This window comes from Hypomesus nipponensis, chromosome 6, assembly GCF_054491055.1.
Source record: "Hypomesus nipponensis isolate SF chromosome 6, ASM5449105v1, whole genome shotgun sequence".
Taxonomy (NCBI): domain Eukaryota; kingdom Metazoa; phylum Chordata; class Actinopteri; order Osmeriformes; family Osmeridae; genus Hypomesus; species Hypomesus nipponensis.
The window spans coordinates 5,052,143-5,078,785 of NC_140366.1; the positions used below are offsets into that span (position 1 = coordinate 5,052,143).

At 48.0% G+C, this 26,643-nt stretch overlaps 1 protein-coding gene across 1 annotated transcript in view; it reads left to right on the top strand.

Moving 5' to 3' along the window:
* Positions 1 to 26,643, top strand: part of galnt14 (UDP-N-acetyl-alpha-D-galactosamine:polypeptide N-acetylgalactosaminyltransferase 14 (GalNAc-T14)) — a 73,282-nt gene that overhangs the window by 21,932 nt on the left and 24,707 nt on the right. The window contains exon 3 of the mRNA XM_084700681.1: positions 19,806 to 19,904. Within this exon, the coding sequence (XP_084556807.1) occupies positions 19,806 to 19,904 (99 nt within the window). The remainder of the gene's footprint in view (positions 1 to 19,805; positions 19,905 to 26,643) is intronic.

Sequence of the window (26,643 nt, forward strand, 5' to 3'; positions counted from 1 at the left end):
ATCAAAGCTTAATAGACCCACAATTCCAACCGACAAAAGAACAAAATCTTACGCAAGCCCAGGCATGTTTATAAGATTGGTTACGTGTGCATAACGTTCCTCAATATTTATCCAATCCTCCGTCTCTCCATCCCTCTCCAATTGTCTCTGAGCAGTGTGAAAGTTGTGACGGTGCTCATTAATTGTGTGTGTGTGTGTGTGTGTGTGTGTAGTTAATTGAGATGGACTACCAGTCTTCTTAATCACATGCATAAATTCACCTTCACAAACATTTGTTATTTTCCTGTTATTCTTCCTGCCTCTGTCTGTCTTTCTCACTTTCTCTCTTTCTCTACCTGTCTTTCTCTCGGTCACACTCCTCCATCCTCACCCTCTCTCCTCTGTAAAGAGCAGTTGTGTTGACAGTTAGCAGGGCCGGTGGCAGCCCCAGGTTGTTACCGGTAAATGTCAAGCGAGAGGACAGGCTACTAAAGTCCTGAGACTCTCTCCACCATGCTCCTATCCTTGCATTCTGTAATGCTGACATTCTAAGCCGCCTGTAAAAAGCTCTTAGTAAATGAACAGTATACGGATGTCAGTTAGCCAATCATCTGGGAATTAATTACTGCATTAGGGCCTGATCTGGTCCTCAGTCGTGTTTCCAATACTCCCCTCACAGCAAGCTATCATTCTGCCTTTTAGCTGCTCCCATAATTGCAGTTCTGTAATTTCAATCCGGAGCTTTTGCCGTAAATCTTCCGAGGTCTCATCCACATGAGCGAGATCCCTTCTCCTCTCCCTTTCTCCCCTCTTTTCATCCTCAGCGCTCCTCCCATCCCCTCTGTCCTTTACTCCCTCCTCCCCTGTTTTTCGCTCCTCTCCTCTCTTCCCCCCTCCTTGGCCTCCCATCACCGATCCCTTCCTTTCGTTTTTTTGCCCTCTCTGCTCCTCCCGTCATTTCCATCCTCTTCTCCTTTCCTTCCCTCTCCTCTCTTCTTACCTCTTCTCCTCCGCCCTCCTTCTTCTTTTTCCCTCTCCTCCTCCCCCCCCCCCCCCCCCCCTTCCCATCCATAGCAGGCTGCTCTTCTCGGTGAACCAATTATGCTTGTAAGTTATGAGCGCCACTCGTAATGGCGTCCAAATGGCCGACACGGCCGCAGAGAAACTCCAGATTAGTAAATCAATACCCCGCGTCCGGGCCGGGCGACGGATCGATAGATCTCCATAATGATCGGAAAGCATTCCGCCGAAAGCCCGGGGGCCATTTCTTAACATTGCGAGGACGCTGCAATGAACAACACCGAGATCGATGGGATGTATTCAAGTGTACATATCAATTGCAGAGAGCGGCTTTCGACAGTCTGTCGTCTAAGTGCAGGCTGTTTGTAGGACGTATTAGAGAGGGGCCATTAAAGGTTTACTGGAGCAAAAACAATTTCAAAGATGTGTTCCCCTTGGTTTTATCATTGTTGTAGATGTGCGATAAGTAGATAGGCCTTGTAAATCAGTTCAGACCACCTCTCTAAAACATGTTTGACTTTTTTGTATGCGACACCTTTGGTTTAGCTGTGAATCTTAGACCAGGGTTTCTTTTGTAATGGGGCCTTGCAACACAAGACAAAAACCTCACAAAAAAAGTCATCCAGAAAGTTGGATGGCACTTGATGGTGTTTATTTGATCTCTTTCCTGAATCTGTTCAAGGAGATAAAGCATAATCATCAGCAATTTAGCCATTCATTGATACTTTTGCAGGCAGATAAAGGGTTTAGTGACCGAAAAACCCCAAGGAAGTCTCACACACAAGAGGCAATAGTGAACCACACTAAGACTGGAATAGGTGGATCAGGAACTATAGGAGTATAAAAGGGCCTATTTATTGTTTTACAGGTTGTCAAAGGAACCATATATATTTAAAGTCGAATCGCAGACACCCATGATATGATGCTGAACTGTTTTGGACATAATCTGTCTTCCCTTATTGAATCAAACTGCCTCGGGTTGAGCTTCATCTGTTGGAGATGCTTTTGCTTTCATGTCCTACATGTTAGAAATCAGGCAATTTAGTCTGGAGTCTTACAGCCAATTATAAAGAAACGCTGACCGTCTCAACCAAACATCACAGTGCTTCCTCCTCTGTTGCTTATTAGGCCCTCTGGGGAGGAACTTACAGTACCAGTAGAGGAGGGGAGGAGGGGAAGAAAGGAGAGGGGAAGGGAGAACAGGACACGAGGAGGGGAACCGATAGAGGGGTGACACAAAGAGAGTAGGAGTGAAGGAGAGGAGGACTAAAGAGGAGGACAGGCGAGGAGAGAAAAGTAGGAGAGGAGAATTGGACAGTGAGGAGGACAGGAGAGGAAGACCGAAGAGGAGGAGAGGAGAGCAAAGGAATAGAGGAGACAGGAGAGGACAGGAGAGGACCGCTTGAAGGAGAGGAGAGGAGGCAGGGGGGGAGGACAAAATAGGAGATGAGTCCACCAGACCGTGGCCCCTCATCCCTCCAACCTAATAGTTTAGAATTAGCAACGGATGTCATCCACTGGGTGACCATCTCTGCAGCCCTAGCTACCATCACCAGGGTGGACCCTTTGTGCTTGTATACGTCCAAACAGGCGTTGTCATGGCAACAGAGCTTGCCGAGTGCTTCCGTTCCCCCTGATGCTATTTGCTAATTAGGTTAATTTGGCCGCGTCGAGTACGAAGAGGTCGATTAGGACACTAAGAGCACTGACGACAAAAATTGGGGGCAAGGCGTTATCAAATTGGGGGGGTGGGGGGGGGGGGTTAGCTTAGGGTTTGTGGATGTATCAAGTTGGTGGAAAATTTGAGTTGGTCCATGTATCAGAGAAGGTTGGATACTAACTTAGGTATTAGACAGTATATTAGATATTTAGACAAGCACATTAAATACACAACACTAGCCATACTGTACTGTACATCCCCCTTGTAACACCAACCGCAGAAACATAGCTGAACAAAGGTAAGCGCTTTGTACTACCCATTGAACAACAACAACACAACCATGACCGACTGCATTTAAAGCTGCAATGAGCCCCAACCACAACACCATTGAACTGGTGGCGTTAGTGGTGTTGCTAATGCCATTACCCTACATACTTCGGCACCCTTCAGTTCTTCAATAGGCTTTTAAGGTTGTGAGGCTGATGTTGCCTACATACTGATGTGCACACTCTTGTACCCCCGTCATCCACACCTTCCTGGTTCATTTCATCTCATTACTGCTGGGTGAGGTTGCGGTGATGTAAAACGCTCGGTCTGCAAAACTGACGACCTTTTTATCAGAATCGGTTGTATTGAACGGTGTTCAACTGTGTGTAAGTGTTCAAACGTATTCTATAGCTTCAGGAATGTACAGGTTGTTACCTTGTCATGTTAGAGTAAGATGATTCAGCATGTTTGTTGTATCCATGTTTCCTGTATATGTGTTGCAGACTGGTGAATGGTCAGTTTGTTCAGAGCACCATTACCTTGAGCAGTCTGGCTAAACCTACCTGTCGGTATCAGCTGAAGAACACACCCACACTCACCCAGCATGCCCCGCCCCCAACACAGACACCCAGCATGCCCCGCCCCCAACACAGACACCCAGCATGCCCCGCCCCCAACACAGACACCCAGCATGCCCCGCCCCCAACACACTCACCCAGCATGCCCCGCCCCCAACACAGACACCCAGCATGCCCCGCCCCCAACACAGACACCCAGCATGCCCCGCCCCCAACACAGACACCCAGCATGCCCCGCCCCCAACACAGACACCCAGCATGCCCCGCCCCCAACACAGACACCCAGCATGCCCCGCCCCCAACACAGACACCCAGCATGCCCCGCCCCCAACACAGACACCCAGCATGCCCCGCCCCCAACACAGACACCCAGCATGCCCCGCCCCCAACACACTCACCCAGCATGCCCCGCCCCCAACACAGACACCCAGCATGCCTCCCCCTCCGCTCACACACACGGGCTGCCCCCACCACACACAGCCCAGCTAGCAGCGTGTTAATCCAGACACACGGCCTGTCGTTTTCCCTTCAAGTGTCTCTCACTCACACCTTCCCTACATTGAGACAGGCGAGGCCAGATTGACTGTTAATTGTCTGTGTGGCTTCCCTAACTGCTGCTCTAAACGTTCCTATTGGCCCTGGGAGACCGTGTGACAGGAAGAGGAGAGCGGAACAGGGATGGATGTCAGAATGGGTCTAATGGGTCCTCTGAGAGGCCGAAAGTCCTGGGGCTAGGCTCTTCATTATGCCTGACACACAAACACACACACAAACAGATGCCAACCGGATGTCTTATTTGTATATCTTTTGAGTGTACTCGTTTAGTATTGCTCCCATTTTGGCAAATATTTGTATTTCTATATTTAATCTCTGCTTGACGCTCGGCCAATCCCTGGCCGCCGTCATCAGCAGTCACTGCCAGACTCAGCCTCTCTCCCCTCTCAGCATCAGATCTCGTTAGAGAAGATAGAGTGTGTATTTGTGGGTATATGTGTGTGTGTGTGAACGGGACTTTAAAATGGTGACAGCACCCAATTAAGAAACAGGCAGAGAGCTCTCCGACTGACTGCCCACTAAATCAGCTCAGGCAAAGAGACGGACACCCAAACCAAGGACCCGACCCTGAGACCTCAGAAACACTGTGCACACGCTCACGCCTAACACATAACATGCACGCGCACAAATACACACAGACGTAACGCACACAAATAGACACATACACACAAACACAAATACACTCTCACACACAAATACAAATACAATACACACGTAGCACATACACACACCCTCACACGCACGCAAACACATCCGTAACAACACACCCACACGCAAGTATGCTCACACACACAAAGACATCCACACACCCAGTACACACATGCACTCATACGCACACAAACACACCCACAGACACAGACAAAACCAAGGATGGAAAAATAACGGTGAGACATTTTATAATCGATCCAGGAATACTGACATGTTCTACAGATATGCCAAATTAAATTCTGTAATGTCATAGTGGGGTGCCTCAAAGTTTGAGCGACGCACTCTGTGCTTCATTTAAAGTGTGTGTGTGTGTGTGTGTGTCTCCGTTTGAGTGTATTACTCTTGCTTGAACACCTGGCCTTCCTTCCTTCATGTCAGTGCAGGTACCGTTTCCCAGAATGCATCAGTGTCAACCTTTGGGCCATTCTGGACGGCCACGTGTTGTTGAAGACAGATGAGAGAGGGATAGCACCCTGGAGCAGACTACACAACTGATCACTCCACCTCTGAAATATTACCCTCCCAGTCATGACTAGACGAGAGACGCATTCCCAAACAGCATCTTGGATCATATCACACTTCAAGCAGGAAGTCGCTAGCACTAACACTTCCTGCCACCTGACATTCATCATCTGTCCGTCTGTCGGGTGAAATGCCGATCAATGACGATCTTTTCGATAACCTCTCACGTCGTGCAATGTTGCCAACATCCATATGTTGCTAGTAGGGAGTCGGAGGAGGGAATTGAACCCATAACCTTGCTATTTTCAAGCTCCACCAGCGTCTGACTGTGTATGATCCCCCCCCCCCCCCCCCCCCGGTGCGTGCTGTCTGCCGGAGCACATAGCCCAGCTCCGGATATAGTAACTAGGACAGTGTTGCTCGGTACCTGTGGGGCCCCGGCCTGAAGATCCCCCAGGAGCCAACATGGTTACTCACGCACACGCACGTGTACACGCGCACGTGTGCATGGGCACACGGTATGTGCACACACACGCAAACACACACACACACACGTGAGAGGAGGCTGGGACTCTGCTCTACAGGGCTATGGGATGGTGTGTGATGCAACCTATTCTTAATGGGAGACGAGAGGCCAGGGACTGTGTGATGAGAGAGAGGGAGTGTGTGTGTGTGTGGGTTGGGGGTTAGGGGAGGGCCTTGGGGGCTGTAACACAATTAAACCTCACAGCATGCTCAGATGGGTGTGCGAAAGGACTGTGTGCTCGTGTGTGTGTGTGAGTGTGTGTGTGTGCTAAGGGAGAGCGGTGGGGGGACGGACGAGTGAGTCTGTGACCAGGTGATCGTTCCGGGCTTCAGACTCCATCCCACTCGGATGGAGTTGTCGTACGGTGTGTGTGCAGGTGTATGAATGTGTGTGTGCGTCTGTGTGTGTTTGTGTGTGCAAGACCTGCATTAATGAAAATAATGAGCATGAACATGCTGACCTCCATGATACCATGGAGGGCAGCCAACTCTCTGTCTCTCTGAACGCAGGGATGAGTAGTATAAATCATTGCATGTTAAAACTAAGTCCGGTCTTATGGATGGAATATAGCCGATTCAGAGAAGTAGCAGTCACATGAATATGGATGAGGTAACCGTGCTGTACATTAACACCGGTAGGAACGTAGGTATAGTTATCCACTTTCTCCCACTGAGTGGGAGGCATGATCCATTTCCATGATGGGGCCTTTGTTGTCGGCCTCTCAGCTAACCTATCGATTTGTTTCGAAAAAGTGTGTTTTTCCTTTTCACAAAAGGTCGTTTCTCAGTCCTTCCTCATCAAGACGTATATTTAGAATCAGGGAAGCATTCATCATATGTTTACGACATATAGGGGGAGTGTAGGGGGGAGTGTAGGGGGGGTGTGAGGGCGGGGTGAGAACAGGAGGGCGTGGGCAGAGTAGGCGAGGGAGGGAGGAGGTAGGGGAGAGAGAGATGGTGGCCAGGGTGAGAGAGGAAGGGTCATGAGGAGGGCGGAGGGTCAAAACGAATGACATAGCGTCAGCAAACAGGGCCCATCACACACAGATCCCAGAAGAACACATGGCAGCTCTCCCTCACCCCTTGGCTCCCAGGCTTTGCCTCAGTGGGGAAGCTTCCAGACTCTCCGAAAGCAGTCCTCAGCCGGTCCCCCGGACGTCCGCTGCTATCGGCCCCCTACCTCCACTCTCGGTACTGATAGACCATCAGGGTGTGTTAGAAAACACCCTGGCTGCTCTCTCCAGGATAACATATGGCTCTGTCTGTTCTCCAGGTCCACCCTCTCCAACCCCCCTCACGCCCACAGATTGCTTAATTCATCACCGTGCAGAAACTGCTTTAAAGGGAGCGCGGCGTGGTGGCCACAGATTCATTGTGTCGGAGCCTCGGAGCGGAAAAACTCTCTCCCTGCGAGGCGAGGCCACATTTATCTTATCTGGTGAATTTCCACAGTGTTGCAGCCCTTCCGCTCTACCCAGGTAGCTGTTGTTTGTGTGTGTGTGTGTGTGTGTGTGTGTGTGTGTGTGTGTGTGTGTGTGAGTATGTGTGTGCATGTGTGTGTGGGAGAGAGACAGAAAGCATAAACAGCATTCCCACAGTATATGATTATGAGAAGCCTGTACATAATGCAGATCTGCGGCTGTCCAAGAGGAAAAGATTGTTTCCTGCCTCTTAAACACACTCAAACACCCCTCTTACCTCCCACCAACAGTCCCTGGGGTTCTCACACTCACACACACTCACACTTTTGCTGAGGATTATTCATTCCGCTCCTCTCCTCTCAAAGTATTTCACACTAGAACCTTATCAGATAATTCACACTCTGTTGCCACACAAAAATGCATGTTACCTCTCTTCCTTTTTCTTATCCTTTCCTTCTCTCCTCTCCAGTCCTCTCCTATTCTCTCATCATGTCCTCTCCCTCGGTCCTCTCCTGTCCTCCCCTCCTCTCCTCCAGTCCTCTCCTCCTGTCCCTTCCTCTCCTCCAGTCCTCCCCTTCTCTCCTCCAGTCTTCTCCTCCCCTCGTCTCCTCTCCTCCAGTCATCTCCTCCCCCCATCTCCTCCCCTCCCCTCCCCTCCTCCAGTCCTCTCCTTCTGTCCCCTCCTCCCCTCCCCTCCTCCAGTCCTCTCCTCCCCTCCTCTCCTCCTCTCCTCCTCTTCTCTCCTCTCCTCCAGTCCTCTCCTCCTCTCCTCTCCTCCAGTCCTCTCCTCCTCTCCTCTCCTCCTCTCCTCCAGTCCTCTCCTCCTCTCCTCCAGTCCTCTCCTCCTCTCCTCCAATCCTCTCCTCCTCTCCTCCAGTCCTCTCTTCCTATCCTCCTCTTCTCTCCTCTCCTCCAGTCCTTTCCTCCTCTCCTCTCCTCCAGTCTTCTCCTCTCCTCCTATCCTCTCCTCCTCTCCTCCAGTCCTCTCCTCCAGTCCTCTCCTCTCCTCCTCTCCTCCAGTCCTGTCCTCCTATCCTCCTCTCCTCCTCTCCTCCTCTCCTCCAGTCCTCCTCTCTCCTGTCACCACACAGAGCAGTCTTTGCTGCTCATTTGATCAGTCAGATGGAAATTCTCAGAAAAGGTAAAGGATAGACAGACAGAAAAAGAGATAAAGAGACTCACAGAGGGGAAAATAAATACATCCGCTCATGGTGAAATGGAATAGCAATGTATTAATCTCATTCTGTTTAAATGTGATTCAGGGTCTCTGAGCTCAGTCACTCAGAGAAATGAACGGCATCTTATTTTACCATGTTGGTTGGCTCGTTGACACCATTTTCTTCCATCTTACTACAGCACATAACTGGCAGGATGGTTTGATACCCAATTTGTGGGTCAAAATTGTTTCCAAACCTTTTTGTCTTTATCTATATTGTTGTTGAAAGCTTGTGCATGATGGCAACAGTCCTGATATATCACCCCTCTGTCAAAAAGGCAGACAGAATTTTATCACAAAATCTCACTGTTTATAAATTGTCATGAATGTTAAATTCCTGATATATCACCCCTCTGTAAAAAAGGCAGACAGAATTTTATCACAAAATCTCACTGTTTATAAATTGTTCATGAATGTTTAAAATACCATTAAAGTTGCATATAGATGATTAGAACTATTTTGGTCTCTCTCTCTGAAGAACGAGGTGATGTTGTGCATGTGTGTAGCGTTTGCATTTGCATGCGTTTGTGTGTCAGTACATTCGTGTGCATGAATTGTTGTTGTGTGTGTGTGTGTGTAAGTGTGTATGTTTGTGAGTGTCTGTGTGTGCATGTTTGTGTGTGTGAGGGGGGATACATGATTGTGCCCGAAGGCAGAGACATTTGATGAAGATCCTGTTTCAATGCATTTGCAATTCCCTGTGAATCCGAGAGAGAATCTGGAAGATTCTATCTTCTCATCTTATCTGGGACACAGTGTAGCGAATGTGTGTGCGTGTGTGTGTGGTAGGGTCTATTTTATTTATATAAGAAAAAAACAATTTCACATGCAAGAACATATTATACAAAAGCATTTATATCGTAAATTGGGATTTGTTTCTGTATCGAAGATAAATGACGCAAACCCTACTGCACTGGTCAGATATGGAATCAGAATCCCAACTTGGTGAAGGGATGTAAACACTGTCCCGGCACACTTGTCTTTTCTATCAAGACTTGCTACAAGAGCTATGGTGTGGCTTCAGCATGAATGATGCACTGAATGCAATGGCAGAAAAAGTGCAGTACACATGAGCAAGATGTGTCCATGACCTCTGTTGACCTCTCCAAAGACTTCAACACTTTGGACTTCCTTGGAAGGTCCTCGTTGGATACGTCTGCCACTGGGGAAACGTGGGAGCTTGCCGTGCCTTTGCCTTTAACGGGTGAGGAAGCCGGCTCCTGGGGCCCAGTTGTACGGCAGCGATCTCTGTTTAAGGTCTCCGTCCCATGTGGGACCTTTGCTTTTATGAAGGCTCCAATCTGCCACAGAGCTGAAATCGTAACGCTAGAGTTGAGCTGCGCACACAAGGAAAACCGTTTCTCCTCATATTTCTTAGGTGACTTTTGTGACCCCTTTTGTTGTCCACCCATCCCCTTTCCGTCATGGCATACCAATGTGCTCTTCCTGTTTACGTTTGCTGGCTCTGAAATGGTGGGGATTCCTTTTGCTCGGTCAGACGCAAGTGCTGTTCGATTGTTTCGTGTTTTAATTTGACGTGGGGATTGATTCGGCTCGTCGATGAAGCTGACGAGGAGACATTTTCAGGCAGTTGATTCGATTTTCACTGGCGTAGGAGTGCGCCTAATAACTTGGAGTCTGTGGAGAGTGGTGATTCCCTTCAATTGTTTCATTGGAGTTGGGTCTCATGCGGTCCAACTTTTACCGCACTACCATCTCTATTTGCATTAAAAGCTGCCTGCAGACAAGCAGGCTACTGCACTGTGAACGGCTCCACTGGCATAACAATGCACACCACGCTCTTTTCCTACATCTTAATTGATTTGGCCGACTGGATATGTTCTTTACCTGTACGGGTACTTTGAAAATACCAATTCATTTCAATTCGAACTGAGGTGTGCCAGAGATTCTTCGGTGTCAAACTGTCCTCCAGAAGTTTAGAGAACGCTTATCAGTTTGTTTTTTTCCATTGTCCAAGACAAGACCTCAGTCAGACCGTTTGACGAGCCACACCAACCCCTTTCCTCTCCAGTCGAGGCTTTAAGGCTTACCCTTCCCAGGTAGCACATATCCCATGAGTGGGGCCAAGCCAGCGCTGTCCAGGGTGCTGAACCAGGCCCCTGTTTGGCACCTGCTCCAGACTAATGACGAACAGCACTGTGCTCCGGTGGCTCCTCTCTCCCCGGACGCCCGACCCCAAGCCCCCCCCCCTTCCCTCCCCCCTCGGAGCAGCTGCGAGCGCTGGTAGTGGAATGACGCCGTCCCTCAATGTCCCAAAGCCCTCCCGATATCCGGCGGGTATCTTGTCCTCCTCCCCAACGACATCTGTTCTCTGAGTCCTATGCTCTCCACCTCTCGTCACCATGCCGCACGGTCCTGTACTCAGGAGACTGCAGCACAGACCAGGAAGTCTACATTAGTGTTGGGAGGCGTCATTGGATGTGAGGAAGAAAGCATACTGTTTTGCTTTCGGGGCTTGTGGAGGATCAGTTGGGATGACCAGGGGATTGTGGGATGTTTGTAATAATATGCAGCTGTAGAAAGCTGGAAAATATGGCTTCCTGTCTGCCTGCCTGCCAGCCAGCCTCACTGCCTGCCAGCCAGCCTGTCTGACCAGTCTAAAATATACCCACAGACACAGAAGAGGTTGGAAATGAACAGCTGCTCTAGTGCCTTTCCACTTGGGTTAACTCCCACTCTGTGTGCCAGCTGTGTGTTTGTGTGTGTGTTTGTATGTGTGTGTGTTTGTGTGTGTGTTTGTGTGTGTGTTTGTATGTGTGTGTGGGCACACACATATCAGAAGAGAGAGGTGTTGTCAAACCACTCCCATTCCACCCCGTCCAAATCTAAGCCACTCCCTCCCTGTCTCCCTGTCTCTATCTCCTTCCAATTGAAATGGGTTTATTGGCATGACAGCATTTGTTTTTGCCAAATTAATTAGTGGGAAAGTAAGAGAAAAATGTACTCTAGAAATATGATAAACTGATGAAATATAAGGTAATAGGCACAAAAAACATTAGGAATTACACTTTTTCTAACATTTAGTTAAAGTTAAATTATAAATAATTTACATTACATTATTTAAAACATACAATGACATGCAGCTGTATACAAAAATCAAGCCTTTATCTGGGATTTAGTGGAACTGCAATCGACCACAACTAGCTAGCTTGCTCTTAGTTATCTCTGTTTCCTTACGTAACTGAAAAACGTGTTTGCCAAAGTCCATGCGCTACTGTTGTAGCAATAGTCCCCACAGAGAAAGGTAATCAACAGCATGAGGAGGGCCATCGTACTGCTGACCACCACAAATGTTCTTGTTCAGCTCAAAATGTGCTGAGGCACAAGCAAAAGGAGCATATTGTACAGTTGTTATTCACCAAAAAACATCAGACCAGTGTTTGCTAGATGGGGAGAAACAAATGACAAAATGGACATTGAAAAAGTAATATCGTTTTTTACAGTTGGAGTTAGCCACATAGTTAGTCCACTTATGGGAAATAACATGATTGTTACGACTTCTTGCATAGGTTATTACTTGTCTTATTTATTTCTTCAAACTACTACAGGCCAATTTGGATTTTAATGTAAAAAATTGTAGAATTCCTATCTGATTTTATTTTGTGAACAATGAATCTGGGTAATATTGTTGCTCTTGATTTGTTTCGTTAAGGTTTTGGGGCTTCTGTTCAAAAAGTGTTTTTGTGCCAGGTTGCCGTACTGTTACTTTGAGCTTGAATTGTGTGAATATCAGGGCTGATCTTGTAACCTGAACTTGAATGGCATTCTTCTGAAAGAAGGGACCGAGAGAACACAAAGAGAGAGAGAGAAGGAGAGACAGATACAAACAGAAACAGAGAGACAGAGAGCAGGAGAGACAGATACAAACAGAAACAGAGAGACAGAGAGCAGGAGAGACAGATACAAACAGAAACACAGAGACAGAGAGCAGGAGAGGTTAATACAAGGGTAGCATAAAAACTGGAAAACAAGCATCTCCCTGCCTGTAAACCATCCGCCACGGAATATCAGTTTCTGTGTGTGTGTGTGTGTGTGTGTGTCCTATTTCCTATATCAGAAGTGTTCAGTGTTCTCTTGGTCCAACAACAATGTGACAGGTGTTCCAGTCAGCCTCATTCCCTGAATTCTGTGTATTTGAGGGTGTGTGTGTCTGTTTTGTGTGTCTGTGTGTGCTTGTGTGTATCTCTGTGTATCTGAGGGGGTGTGTGTGTTTGTGTGTCTGTGTGTACCTGAGGGTCAGTGTGTGTGTGCATGTATACCGGAGGGTGAGTGTGTCTTTGTGTGTGTGTATCTGAGGTGGAGTGTGTGTTTGTCTAAGGGTGAGTCAGTGTGTGTATGTATGGTCTTCTTTCGCACCACCTCTCACCCCGGTTTCTCTTACCTCAATGTGAACTTTCATTATGCTTCAAGAAAACAGCCTGGATGCATGCAAGCTAGCACCCCATGAACACAGACACACACACACACACACCTATATGCACACACACACATATACACAGACACAGGCGAGCAGCCCCCAAACAGCAGTGATCAAATATGAATGACTCCAGCACCATCTGCATGTTAATCTACGCCGTGTCTCTGTAGAATTCTCCCTCCCTCACTCCAGATCTCCTCATATTTTCCTCTCTGCCTCTCGCCTCACTCTCATAAACATCCTACAAAACACACAGATCCGACACAGTGCTCCGCGTCTGTAGAGGTTATAGAAATGTTTCGTTTTTGTCACTTGCCATGTGACTTTTTCACGCATCAACAGAAAAGCTGTGTGTGCGTGAGAGATTGTCTGCTAGTCCTTTCGAGCTTATCTTGCATGCCTCTTATACGCCTGTTACATTGATCTCTTGATGTTTGACAGCGCCGAGAGAACAAGACAGATGAGGGGGGAAAAGACACGCAGGGCACATGCACACGCGCTCACGCTCGTGCACACACATTCACATATGCTCTCACACATTGTTGAGGACAAGAAGGATGTCGTTATCAGTGGGGTCTTCAACGCCTGCCGCCTGTCAGCACTTTCCTGCTATATCCAATCTCATTGGTGCACACTGTCAGGAGAGGGGGTGGAGAGGCGGAGAGATAGAGAGAAAAGAGGGAAACAGTAGAGGAGACAAAGGGGTAGTCGAGAGAGAAAGAGATAAAGAGATAGGAGAGAAATTATTTTATTCAAGTCTTTTATAGTCAGATGCACAGAACAACACAGGGTCAGACTGGGTACTGAAATTCTTTGGACAAGACAACGCAGAGCAACCTGGCATAACATGACATAGAAGTACTCAGATTGTGCAACCAGTAGCTGAAAGTGCAACCAGTAGCTGAAGTGACAGTATGTAAAGTGACTACCGTATTTTTCGTAAATAAAGCCTCAGTTTATACCCCGATTTAAAATTGTTCTTGTGGTGGTGCGGTTTATATTTGAAAGCGGCTTATAGCACGTTTTTTTAACAAAACAACAGTAGAAACACTTTTTTTTCTTGAATGCTATTTAACCCGTGAAGGAGGAGCGTTGCATCGTTCGAATGCGGGTCTCACAGCGTAATATCACATATGTGCGATTTGGAACATTCCAACTGAATATTTTCCGATGGACAAAAACTATGCCGCAAACACTTTAATATGTCTTCAGAATGTACTAATGAGAAGGCTAACAAGTAAAACTTGCATGGTAGCAGCATTGCTACGAGTATTATGCTATCTAACTTAGCCAGTAAGCTAACTAAAGCTAGCTAGTTCCCGTTTCGGAAAAAATAATGTACGCTTTGGGGGCCGAAATATTTAGAACGCACGCATCTAAAGGTAAATATTGGTTGATTCCCGGGCTATAGAAAACATACATTACGCACTTACGTACTTTTGTTTTTGAAGTGTGTCACACAACTGCATGCTGTAAGATAGCCTATCCTCTGCATTGCTTGGTATCCTTGTTCCTGTATCAAGTGCGGCATATATTCCAGTGCGGTTTATACTCAGATTTACAAACACAAAGCTCCCATTCTGGTGCGGTTTATAGAAAATGCGGCTTATTTTCCCGAAAAATTAAGTAGTGTGAGTGTCGACAGTGTATCAATGTCCATATCAATGTTCATTCAGAAGCCTGATGGCCCTTGGAAAGTAACTGTAGTCCAGTCTGCGTGTGTGAGACCGAATGCTTTGGTATCGCCTGCCAGGAGGCAACGGGGTAAAAAGACTGAAGGATGGGTGGTAACAGTCTCTTAGAATCCTGCCAGCTTTCCCGAAGCATCGTGTTTTGTAGGTGTCCTGTAGGGCTGGGAGTTTCCTGCCAATGATGAACTCAGCAGACTGGACCACACTAGGTAGGGCCTTGTGTAACGGAATGAGAACCGTGAAACTTGCTCCTCAGCTATGTAAGAAGCCACCCGCGTCATAGAAGAGCTAGCTTTTCTTTGGCGTAGTTGGTAGTGATCGTGCTTGGCAAGTCGGAGGCCGAGCGTTCGTATCCTGTGAGTGGCGAACTACCTTGTCAGATGTAGCGTGGCCTCTGGCTCTTACAGACCCGTCACACTTGCGGTCCCTGTCTGTGCAGCTCCCATACCACACTGTGATGAAACCACCCAGTATGCTCTCTATAGTGAATCTGTAGAAGTTAGTGGGGATGACTGAGTCCATGCCAAACTTCTAAGAAGAAGAGGCGTTTCCGGGCCACTTTGACCACCTTGTCCGTGCGAGCAGACCAGGTGAGATTGTTGCTGATATTCACCCCGAGGAACCTGAAGCAGCTGACCTTCTCCACTTCGGATCCGTTGATGTGTAGGGGTGCATGCTCCTCCTCCTGCCGCCTCCTATAGTCCACAAACATCTCCTTGGTCTTGCCGACGTTGAGAGAGTGGTTATTGTCCTGATACCATGATGTCAGGGTATCAACCTCTTCTCAGTAAGCTGACTCGTCACTGTCAGAGATGAGGCCCACGATGGTTGTGTCGTCAGCAATCTTAACAAGGAGCTTGGAGCTGTGCGTTGCCGCACAGTCGTGCGTGAACAAGGAGAGCAGGAGAGGGCTGAGCACACAGCCCTGGGGGGTGCCTGTGTTGGTGATCAGTGTGGATGAGGTGCGGTCACCGATTCTCACCACCTGTGGCCTTTCCGTCAGGAAGTTGAAGATTCACTTGCGGAGGGAGGCGATAGACAGGAGAGACTGTGGTGTTTGGAGTGTGGGATCACGATTTTCAGCTGGGTTAGAGGTGGTTGAGCTACTTCTGTTACAGAGTAAACACACTCAGACACACACACTCGGCTAAATGGGGATTGTGTGGAGAAAAGTGTGGAAAAATACAAATGCCCTTTACGGACCAACCAAAACTGCTATTTACATTTCAAGAAATCATTCAAAAGTTTCTTCTCACCTTCTCTGGTACATGTAGATGTATTTGTGTGACCCTTCTCTCTCCCTAGACATAGACAGCCAAAGACAGGGTCGTAACAGCAATGAATAGCAGTTGTAACAGCTCTCATCCAAACTAAACTACCGCAGTCTTGCGCTGTTGCAGGGTTTTGCCATGTAAAACCCTTCCAGGACCTTCTTAATGACCTTAACCAGGTCACAACTAACCCCAGCCACCCCTCCTGACTATAAATGGCCGTCTCAACCCCACAGTTTTCGCGGTGCTTTTTTGAACCTTCACTTTTTGATGAATGAAGGAAAATGTCAAGGATACTCTGAGAAAAAGGTTAATTCAGTTATCAAATGTCAGTCATATATCATTATGAGAGGAAAATGCCAATATACCATTTTATACTCACACTCCCTGAATTTCATTTGCAGCCTTTCCCTTCCCCTCTCTCTCTCTCTCTCTCTCTCTCTCTCTCTCTCTCTCTCTCTCTCTCTCTCTCTCTCTCTCTCTCTCTCTGTGTGTGTATGTTCGTGCGTGCGGTGTGTGCACACACGCTAAACCCATTGTAACTCTCCTTCCTCGTCTGGTCAGGAGTGTTTTAATGAGTTCCTGTGGTCTCATCTTTTATTCATGTTTCTGCACCTCAGCACTCCCACTGTTCCAGTTTGTCAGCATTATCATTCTGATCATAAGAACACACAACCTGCCCTTCGTTCACTAACAACACTCATAGAAGAACCCAGAATAACTTTCTAGACAAAGGTTGAAGATAATACAATCAGCTCCTCACAGGTTTGTTGGAACCTCCAATTATTTATTTCTGACCATAAACACATAGGTTATGGAACTTACGGTCCAGAAAAAAAGGTTCTACACAAAAGAACACATAGGCTCCCATCATTGGTGGCTAAGCGGCAAAGCTACCTCAAGTGTTTCTACCTTTTCTTATTATTATTACACATTTGCCATGGGAGTCTATGGCAGCCCCTAGAACAACATGGTCAGAAGTTGTGAAATTTGGCACACTCTTTGGGACCTGTCTCCTCATCACTTTCACCAATTTTCATGTCTCCCATTCCAACCCTCTAGCGCCACCAATGGGTCAAAGTTGAAGGTGTGTTTACACACGTTACCTTTGAACCATATACTGCAAAATGAGGTATCATTTGCTTCCCTGGATCAAGACAAGTTCAACACACTCTATGAAATCATGCCCAGTCATTTAGATTCTCCGCCATTTGGAATGTTAATGAAAAGCATTTTTTGGCTACTCCTCTTACAATTCTTGTCGAATCTTCTTCAAAATTGCCACAGATAATCTTCAGACCAAGCCATCCCATGGAGCTTTGATTTTCGCAACTGTTTGTTAGTTACAGACAATCAAATTCAGCAACCGATCTAGAAAAAGGGAAGTGAAGTCATATCTTAGCGAATCTTTGATGCTTTGACTCCCAACTTGATGTATGGATTCATGACCCTGTTATTAAGAGGTCCGAAAAAGGTAGTGTCATTTGAGTTTGAGGGGGCGCTACAATAGGCAAAATTGTGTTTTGAACTGTTGATTTGTTTGTCTTATTTAAGTGATTCCTATGTCTTGTGATATCTTTGGAAATCCCGTGTCTGACACATGTTAACTTCTGATACCAGACGAATTGATGAGGCCGCCATATTGAATGACTGAATAAAACTTTTTTCCCTTCTTCTACACAATGCATCCAATATTCACCAGATTTGGCACAGGTTATCTTCAGACCACAATCACCTTGACATGTGTAAATAGGACTGAATTACAGCTGTTTAAACTTGGGCCTAATCTGACCACGCGTGCCACAGGAGAAACGGCTTACTTTTTGTATACAGTAACTATACACAATAATTTCCAGCACTGAGAATGACTCACTGAGATAAGACAGGCTCCTTTGAAGTGCAAGGTCGTTGGTTCGAATCCAGCCACAGTCATCAAGCATGTCATGACACTGGTTAATCTGTTTAGTGAAGCCGGGTATGCCACAGTTAGCTGTCTAACAGTATAATCATAATGGTAATGATAATGTTTCATTCTCAGGGGATCTATACTCAAGAAGGGTGTTGGAAAAATTGAAGATGTAACACATTTATCCTGTATTAGAATTATTCTGTGTTCAGCATTCCTTGTGTGTAGGGAGAGGCCATAAAAGATGTCTGGCCTTATCTGTGTTGGGTGAATTATATGGTCAAGCTTACAGGGGTCAAAAGGCACACGCACACACTCAAACACGCACGCACACACGTACCAGGTCTACGCAAGAAGCTAATGAAGAAGAGCCATGGAACATTTGCATGCCTTTGTCTTAACCAATGACTCTAAAGAGTGGGGTTGCTTAAATAGCTAGCTAGCACAAGATGCTAGCAGAAAAACTTGTAGCACAATGGCGTGTGATGCTTTGTCTCCTTGTGGGCCGGCCGCAAGTAATAAAACGTTCTTAAACTTGTTCACCGACTGGCTGTGCAATGCTTGATAGATTTAATATTTCTGACAAAGAGTCAGATTTATTGTGCTTTGTAGATATGTGTCCTCTAACCTCTAGGGGGGCGACCCTGTGTCTGACACATGTTAACTTGTGATATCAGCCAAATTGATGTGTCCGCCATTTTGAATGAATAAAATGTCGTTTTTGTCACCTCTCCTATAAAGTTGTCCAATCTTCACCAAATTTGGCACAGATCATTTTCAGACCAAGCCTCGCAAATTACATCACATGTTTTTTTGTTTTCTAAACCACAGGTCTTCAACCCTGGTCCTCAGGGACCCCCTGTCCTGCATGTTTTGGATGTTTCCCTGCTCCAACACACCTGATTCCAATGAATGGTTGTTACCAGGCTTCTGCTGAGCTAGATAACGACCCAGTCATTTGAATCAGGTGTGTTGGAGCAGGGAAACATCTAAAACATGCAGGACAGGAATCCCTGAGGATCAGGGTTGAAAACCTCTGTTCTAAACCCTTTGACTGGAACAGCCAATCAAAGTCGTCAACCAAGCCACCATAAAAGAAGTGAGGTCATATCTCAACACCTCTCTACTGCATTGACACCAAAATTTGTATAGGAACTAGGGACCCTGTTCTAAAGAGGTCAAAAATAGGTAATGCCATTTCACCTCTAGGTGGCGCTGCAATAAGCAAAACTTTGGCACCAATTATCTTCAGATGAAGCCTCACAAACGTTTTCACATGGTTTTTGATTTTCAAAACAGTTTTTCCGGTAAAGCTGATCAAAGTTAGCAATGGAGCTGCCAAAACAGGAAGTGTGATCATATCTCAGGAAATATTTGCTGAATTGACATCAGACTTGGTACAGGTGCTCAGGACCCTGTTCCAAAGAGGACCACAAAAGATTGTGTCATCTTATCGCTAGGGGGCAATCCCTTGTCTGACACGTTAAATTAAGATACTAGCTGAATTGATGCTGCCGCCATTTTGAATTAATGAATAAAACGTTTTTGGTGAATATCAAATATTCACCAAATTTGGCACAGATTATCTTCAGACCACCATCACCTTGACATGTCAAAATAGGACTGAATTTTAGCTGTTTGGGCCAAATTTGACAACCGCTTGCCACAGGAAAAACTGCTTATATTTTTACCTAGTAACTGAACTGTGTGATATCCAGCACTGACAATAGCTTCATATATAAGTTGGTGTCCTGGCAACGGCAACATCAGAGGTTCGAATCCAGCCAAAGCTGACAAGCTTGTCAAGTCTCTGATTGTCTGTTTAGCGAGACTGTAAGCCACTGCAAAGGAAGCCAGGTACACCGCAGTCACTAGATGTCGAAGGTTCCTTCTGGGTCATCTGTCCTGCTTGGCCACCACATTGCTGCTTGCAGCTATATTTAGAGATTGCTTTAGTTTTTGAATTCCACAATACCCTAACCTGAAACCAGGACTAACCATCTGAGTCTTATGTTTGGTTTAGTGATTTCTGATGTATTATTCCCTTTCTCCTCCCTTTCTCCTCCCTCTCTCCTCCCTTTCTCCTCCCTCTCTCCCCTCTCTTTCAGGTGTACTACGCTCCACTATAACCCTGACCTGCCTTCCACCTCCATCATCATCACCTTTCACAACGAGGCTCGCTCCACCCTGCTACGCACCATCAGGAGGTACGGTGACGTCAAACAAAATGACCATACCTTTTTCCATGTCCACCCTTTGTCCCTTTCCCCCCCTCGCCCTGATCCCTTCCCCCTCCGCCCTGGTGGAAGATTCATAAGATGTTACGTTGCTCAGCCTACTTGCCCTTGTTCGTTTTGTTTTTTTACTTCATGTTTATTTCTGTGAAAGCAAGAAGTCAAGAGAGCAAAGCTTGAAAACCGGTGTCAAATTCCTTGTATGAATGTTTGGCCAGTGAAGCTGATTCCGAGTCTCTGCTGAACTCCCACCATCACCCGGCCACCTCTCTCACACACTACTCTTTCTCCTCTTCCTCCACCTCCTTCTTCTCTCCTGTCCTCCTCTCGTCCTGTCTTCCTCCTCCCCCTGTGCCAGTCTCAGCAGTCTGCCTCAGCTCCAGTCCAGTTCAGATTCAGGGTTCTGGCTCAGCTTCAGATCATTACAGCAAAGTGACTGTAATCAGCAGAGATCTGCCCTGTCTCTTTACAGTCACACACACACACACACACACCACCCGAGGGCCAGCTCTTTGACTGACCTCCACCCTGCAGTAAGCTCTGCTCTCTCAGCCAATTAGAACCAATCCCTCCCAGCGGACCCAACTGCATCACTATTACTGTCCCGTGTGTGTGTGTGTGTGTGTGTGTTTGTGTGTGTGTCAGAGGAAGGTTAGCGATGTGCCTCAGGCCGTACTCCAGGCAGAGGAAGTGTTCTCAGCTCCAGACTAGCATGTCTCCTCCCCCAAGCTGCTACTGCATGGTACCTGAAGGCCTTATCTTCTAAATGAATCAATTTGCAGAACACTATCCCTCTCTCTCTCTCTCTCTCTCTCTCTCTATTCCTCTCTCTATCTCTCTCACTCTCTCTCTCTCTCTCTCTCTCTCTCTCTATATATATATATATATATATGTAGAGAGAGAGAGAGAGAGAGAGAGAGAGAGAGAGAGTCAGATATATATATATATTCCTCTCTTGTTCTCTTTTCCTCTTCCTACATCTTTGCTGAGAGGATACTCTGACTGTACATGCTCAGTCTAGGCTGCTCCCCAAGGATGGATTTACTGTACCTACCCACAATGCACTGTGACACATTGCCTTGTCAGAATCTTGATGCATTCTGGGTAAACACATCCCGAGGTAGAGATGGCGTCCATCAGCCATGTGTGTTTGAATGTGTGTGTGTCAGAAAGGGAGTGTTTATTTGTACGTGACTGCGTGTGTGTGTGTCTGTGTGTGTGAGAGAGAGAGAGAGAGAGAGAGAGAGACAGAGAGACAGAGAGACAGAGAGAGATTGTGTGTGTATGACAGAGAGTGTGTTTGTTTGTTTGTATGTGTGTGAGTGTGTGAGTGAGAGAAAGAGAGAGAGTGTGTGTGTGTGTGTGTGTGTCAGTGTGTGTCATAGCTGCCCCGGCAGTTTCTGACTATAATTAAACTCAGCTCCAGTCCTGTAGCCCCAGCCTCCACCTGGCCATGCGGTTGCCTCTGGGCTTGGAGCTAATAGGAAAAAAACAACTACAACAACCTAGCTAATCTCCTGAGCTTTCTCTACATTAATCAGGGTGTCACACTGTGTTTGTGGGTAGGTGTGTGTGTGTGTGCGTGTGTGCGTGTGTGTGTGTGTGTGTGTGTGTGTGTGTGTGTGTGTGTGTGTGTGTGTGTGTGTGTGTGCGTGTGTGTGTGTGTGTGTGTGGAGAAGAACAGAGGTGGAAAAAAGAGTGAAGGAAGATATGTTAAATGAGAAGAGGGATACACAACAAACCCCTTCCAACCATCAACAAGCTTCTTGGAGAGTAGAGAAACTGAGCAGTGTGCTGCCACTTGACACCCAAACCCACAATTATGTAGCAAGGATACACAGTGTAATAATGTAGCTAGGATATACAGTGCATTAATGCTGTGACGATGCACTATATCATTATGTAGCGAGGATACACTTGTAATAATGTAGCAGAATTCACAGTGTAATAATGTAGTAAGGATATACTGTAAGGTACAGGGGAATAACAATTTAGATACAATGTTTATCATAGGGTTTTTGTGTTGGGCTTTCTCCAGCCGTATTAGAAGAAGTGTCAAGACAGGCTCCTGGAGAGGCTAGTAGACAGAGTCTGTGTGCGTGTCTGTGTTTGTTTGTGTGCATACACGTTTTTGCTTTTGTGTATAGCCTGTTGTAGTTTCTGTATGTAGCCTGGAAGCGGCATCGATCCAAATGCTGGGAAACACAAAAAACGTAGCTGGATTTACCTTCTGAGAGGATGGCATTCTAAGAGAGAACACACACACATTCTTGGGTGAGAAACTTACATGTACACACCTCTGTTGCCTTTAAACACACATTCTTGGATTACTGGTATTGAATACTCGCACACATACAGTTTAGGCTTAAACACACACCCACACATTCATCATCTTGGGTCCTTAAAATTAAATACTCTGCGTCAAAACGAGCTTGTCGATATTGAATTATACCGTGATCTACTGATAAATGATGTTGTTGTTGTGGTCTTGGTTATCAAGGAGGGAGAAAAAAAAGGTTAGACAGAATTGAAGAGCAAAGATGAGAGAGTGAGAAAGAGCGATAGAGAGGACTATAGAGTAAGAAAGAGACTGACATGTTGATGTTGTGGTCCTGAGCCTAGAATACTCCAGTTGAGATAGCAGTCTTTTATAAAATAGAATGTAAATGTTATGCGGTTCACCATATCAACATGTGGGTTGCGAAGAGGTTTATTGCTTCTTTTCTACACTCTCCAGTGTTGTAACCCCCCATGGGGAGTGAACCATCTTGCATGCCCCCCTTCCCCACCCCACTAACACCTCCCCCCTTACTAGCCCTTACTAGCTTGGTTATCAAGGAGGGAGAAAAAAAAAGGTTAGACAGAATTGAAGAGCAAAGATGAGAGAGTGAGAAAGAGCAATAGAGAGAAGAATAGAGTAAGAAAGAGACTGAGATGAGGAAAGAAACAGTATGAAACGTGTAAAAAATACCTACAAATATTACATGAGGCAACAAAGAGAGTCAGATACATGCTGATGGAAAATAAGAGAAAGTGGAAAGAGACCCAGACAGTGATAATGGGATATTTTAGATGGAGAATGATTAGTTAGAGATAGAGAAAGAAGGGGAGGGATGGAGAGAGATGGAAAGAGATTGGGTGAGAGAGATGGCTCGAGATGGAGCGAGAGATGAAGAGAGAGAAAGAGAGAAAGAGAGAGACAGAGACAGACGTTGCGAGATGGAGAGCCTCCCAGATCGCATGCTCCAGTCTCGCTGATTAGGTTGTATTTAGGGGCTGAATCAGGCTTATGTAGGTCTGGGAAAACCACACACATAAACCAAACATGTGCACACACACAAACACTCAGGCACACCCCCCCCCCCCCCACACACACACACACAGTTAAGACACACACATGCATGCTGTACACACATACAGCAGAGCAGATTCTTGGGAGGGAGGGAGTGAGGGAGGGAGGGAGGGAGGTGAGGGAGGGAGGGAGGGAGGTAGGGAGGGAGGTAGGGAGGGAGGGAGGGAGGGAGGGAGGGAGGGAGGGAGGGAGGGAGGGAGGGAGGGAGGGAGGGAGGGAGGGAGGGAGGGAGGGAGGGAGGGAGGGAGGGAGGGAGGGAGGGAGGGAGGGAGGGAGGGAGGAGGGAATCCAGAGTGATGAATGGAACCAACATGTAGGCAGGGGACAACCAGACCCATGAGGCTGACAGCCCTCCAATTACTCACCCAGACAGCACAGAGCGGAGGGAGAGAGGGGCAGAAAGAAACAAAGAAGGAGGGAGAGAGAGTGGGACGGATAGAATCCTCTGAGACAAACACTCATGTGAGAGACAGACAGACAGACAGACAGACAGACAGATGGAAATGTACATAGAGAGTGTGTGTGCGTGCGTTTGCGTTTGCACAAGCCCCACTGGTGAGAACTTAAAAATGAGTAAAATATGAGCAATATGAGAAAATCAAGCCGCTTGTTTGATGGTCTTAACTGTAATTTCAGGAGTGAGGGTTAAAACTATGGTCATAAGTACGGTCAAGTCAAGGGTTTGAGTTAGGTTAGGGGCTCAGGGGTAAAAAAAGAGGCCACATTTGAAGGTGAATTAGAGGGAGTCGGGCGGCGGCCGAAGGCGGGGGCCTTGGCGGTCTGATCCTCGGCTGCAGAAGCTAGCTTTAGGGACGTGGAACGTCACCTCGCTGGCGGGAAAGGAGCCTGAGCTGGTGCGCGAGGTAGAGAGTTTCCGGCTAGATATAGTCGGCCTCGCCTCGACGCACGGCACAGGCTCCGGAACCAGTCTCCTTGAGAGGGGCTGGACTCTCTTCCACTCTGGAGTTGCCCTTGGTGAGAGGCGTCGAGCTGGGGTGGGAATACTTGTTTCCCCTCGGTTCGGTGCCTGTACATTGGGGTTCACCCCGGTGGATGAGAGGGTAGCCTCCCTCCGCCTTCGGGTGGGGGGACGGGTCCTCACTGTCGTTTGTGCTTATGCACCAAACGGCAGCTCAGAGTACCCACCCTTTTTGGAGTCTCTGGAGGGGGTGCTGGAAAGCGCTCCTCCCGGGGATTCCCTCGTCCTCCTGGGGGACTTCAATGCTCATGTGGGCAATGACAGTGAGACCTGGAGGGGCGTGATTGGGAGGAACGGCCCCCCCGATCTGAACCCGAGTGGTGTTCTGTTGTTGGACTTCTGTGCTAAACACGGCTTGTCCATAACGAACACCATGTTCAAGCATAAGGGTGTCCATATGTGCACCTGGCACCAGGACACCCGAGGTCTCAGTTCGATGATCGACTTCGTAGTCGTGTCGTCGGACTTGAGGCCGCATGTCTTGGACACTCGGGTGAGGAGAGGAGCGGAGCTGTCAACTGATCACCACCTGGTGGTGAGTTGGCTCCGATGGTGGGGGAGGACGCCGGTCAGGCCTGGCAGGCCCAAACGTAATGTGAGGGTCTGCTGGGAACGGCTGGCGGAACCCTCTGTCAGAAGGAGCTTCAACTCCCACCTCCGGGAGAGCTTCGATCATGTCTCGGGGGGGGCCGGGGACATTGAGTCCGAATGGGCCATGTTCCGGGCCTCCATTGTTGAAGCGGCTGACCGGAGCTGCGGCCGCAAGGCGGTCGGTGCATGTCGCGGCGGTAACCCTCGGACCCGGTGGTGGACTCCGGAGGTGAGGGATGCCGTCAAGCTGAAGAAGGAGGCCTATCGGGCTTTATTGGCTGGTAGGACTCCTGAGGCAGCTGATGTGTACCGGCAGGCCAAGCGGAACGCGGCTCTGGCGGTCGCGGAGGCAAAAACCCGGGCATGGGAGGAGTTCGGCGAGGCCATGGAGAATGACTTCCGAACGGCTTCAAAAAGGTTCTGGACCACCATCCGGCGACTCAGGAGGGGGAAGCAGTGCTCTGTCAACACTGTATACGGTGGGGACGGTGCGCTGCTGACTTCGACGGGGGACGTCCTGGATCGGTGGAAGGAATACTTTGAAGACCTCCTTAATTCCACCAACACGTTTTCCGACGTGGAGGCAGAGTCTGGGGACATCGGGGGGGGCCCTCCTATCTCTGGGGCCGAGGTCGCCGAGGTGGTTGAAAAGCTCCGCGGTGGCAGGGCCCCTGGGGTGGACGAGGTCCGCCCGGAGTTCCTTAAGGCTCTGGATGTTGTAGGGCTGTCTTGGTTGACACGACTCTGCAACATCGCGTGGACATCGGGGACAGTGCCTCTGGACTGGCAGACCGGGGTGGTGGTTCCCCTCTTTAAAAAGGGGGACCGGAGGGTGTGCTCCAACTTTAGGGGGATCACACTCCTCAGCCTCCCTGGGAAAGTCTATTCGGGGGTCCTGGAGAGGAGGGTCCGCCGGATTGTCGAACCTCGGATTCAGGAGGAGCAATGTGGTTTTCGTCCTGGCCGTGGAACAGTGGACCAGCTCTATACCCTCCGCGGAGTCCTGGAGGGTACATGGGAGTTCGCCCAACCAGTCTACACATGTTTTGTGGATTTGGAAAAGGCGTTCGACCGTGTCCCTCGGGGGCTCATGTGGGGGGTGCTCCGAGAGTACGGGGTACCGGATTCCCTGATCGGGGCTGTCCGGTCCCTGTACGACCGGTGCCAGAGTTTGGTCCGCATTGCCGGTAGTAAGTCGAACTTGTTTCCGGTGAGGGTTGGACTCCGCCAGGGCTGCCCTATGTCACCGATTCTGTTCATTACCTATATGGACAGGATTTCTAGGCGCAGCCAGGGTGTTGAGGGGGTCCGGTTTGGTGACCTCAAGATCGGGTCGCTGCTTTTTGCAGATGATGTGGTCCTGTTGGCTTCATCGGGCCGTGACCTTCAGCTCTCGCTGGAGCGGTTCGCAACCGAATGTGAAGCGGCTGGGATGCGAATCAGCACCTCCAAATCTGAGGCCATGGTTATCGACCGGAAAAGGGTGGAGTGCCATCTCCGGGTCGGGGAGGAGATCCTGAACCAAGTGGAGGAGTTCAAGTATCTCGGGGTCTTGTTCACGAGTGAGGGAAGAATGGAGCGCGAGGTCGACAGGCGGATCGGTGCGGCGTCCGCAGTGATGCGGGCTCTGCATCGGTCCGTCGTGGTGAAGAAGGAGCTGAGTCGAAAGGCGAAGCTCTCTATTTACCAGTCGATCTACGTTCCTACCCTCACCTATGGTCACGAACTATGGGTAGTGACCGAAAGAACGAGATCGCGAATACAAGCGGCCGAAATGAGCTTTCTCCGCA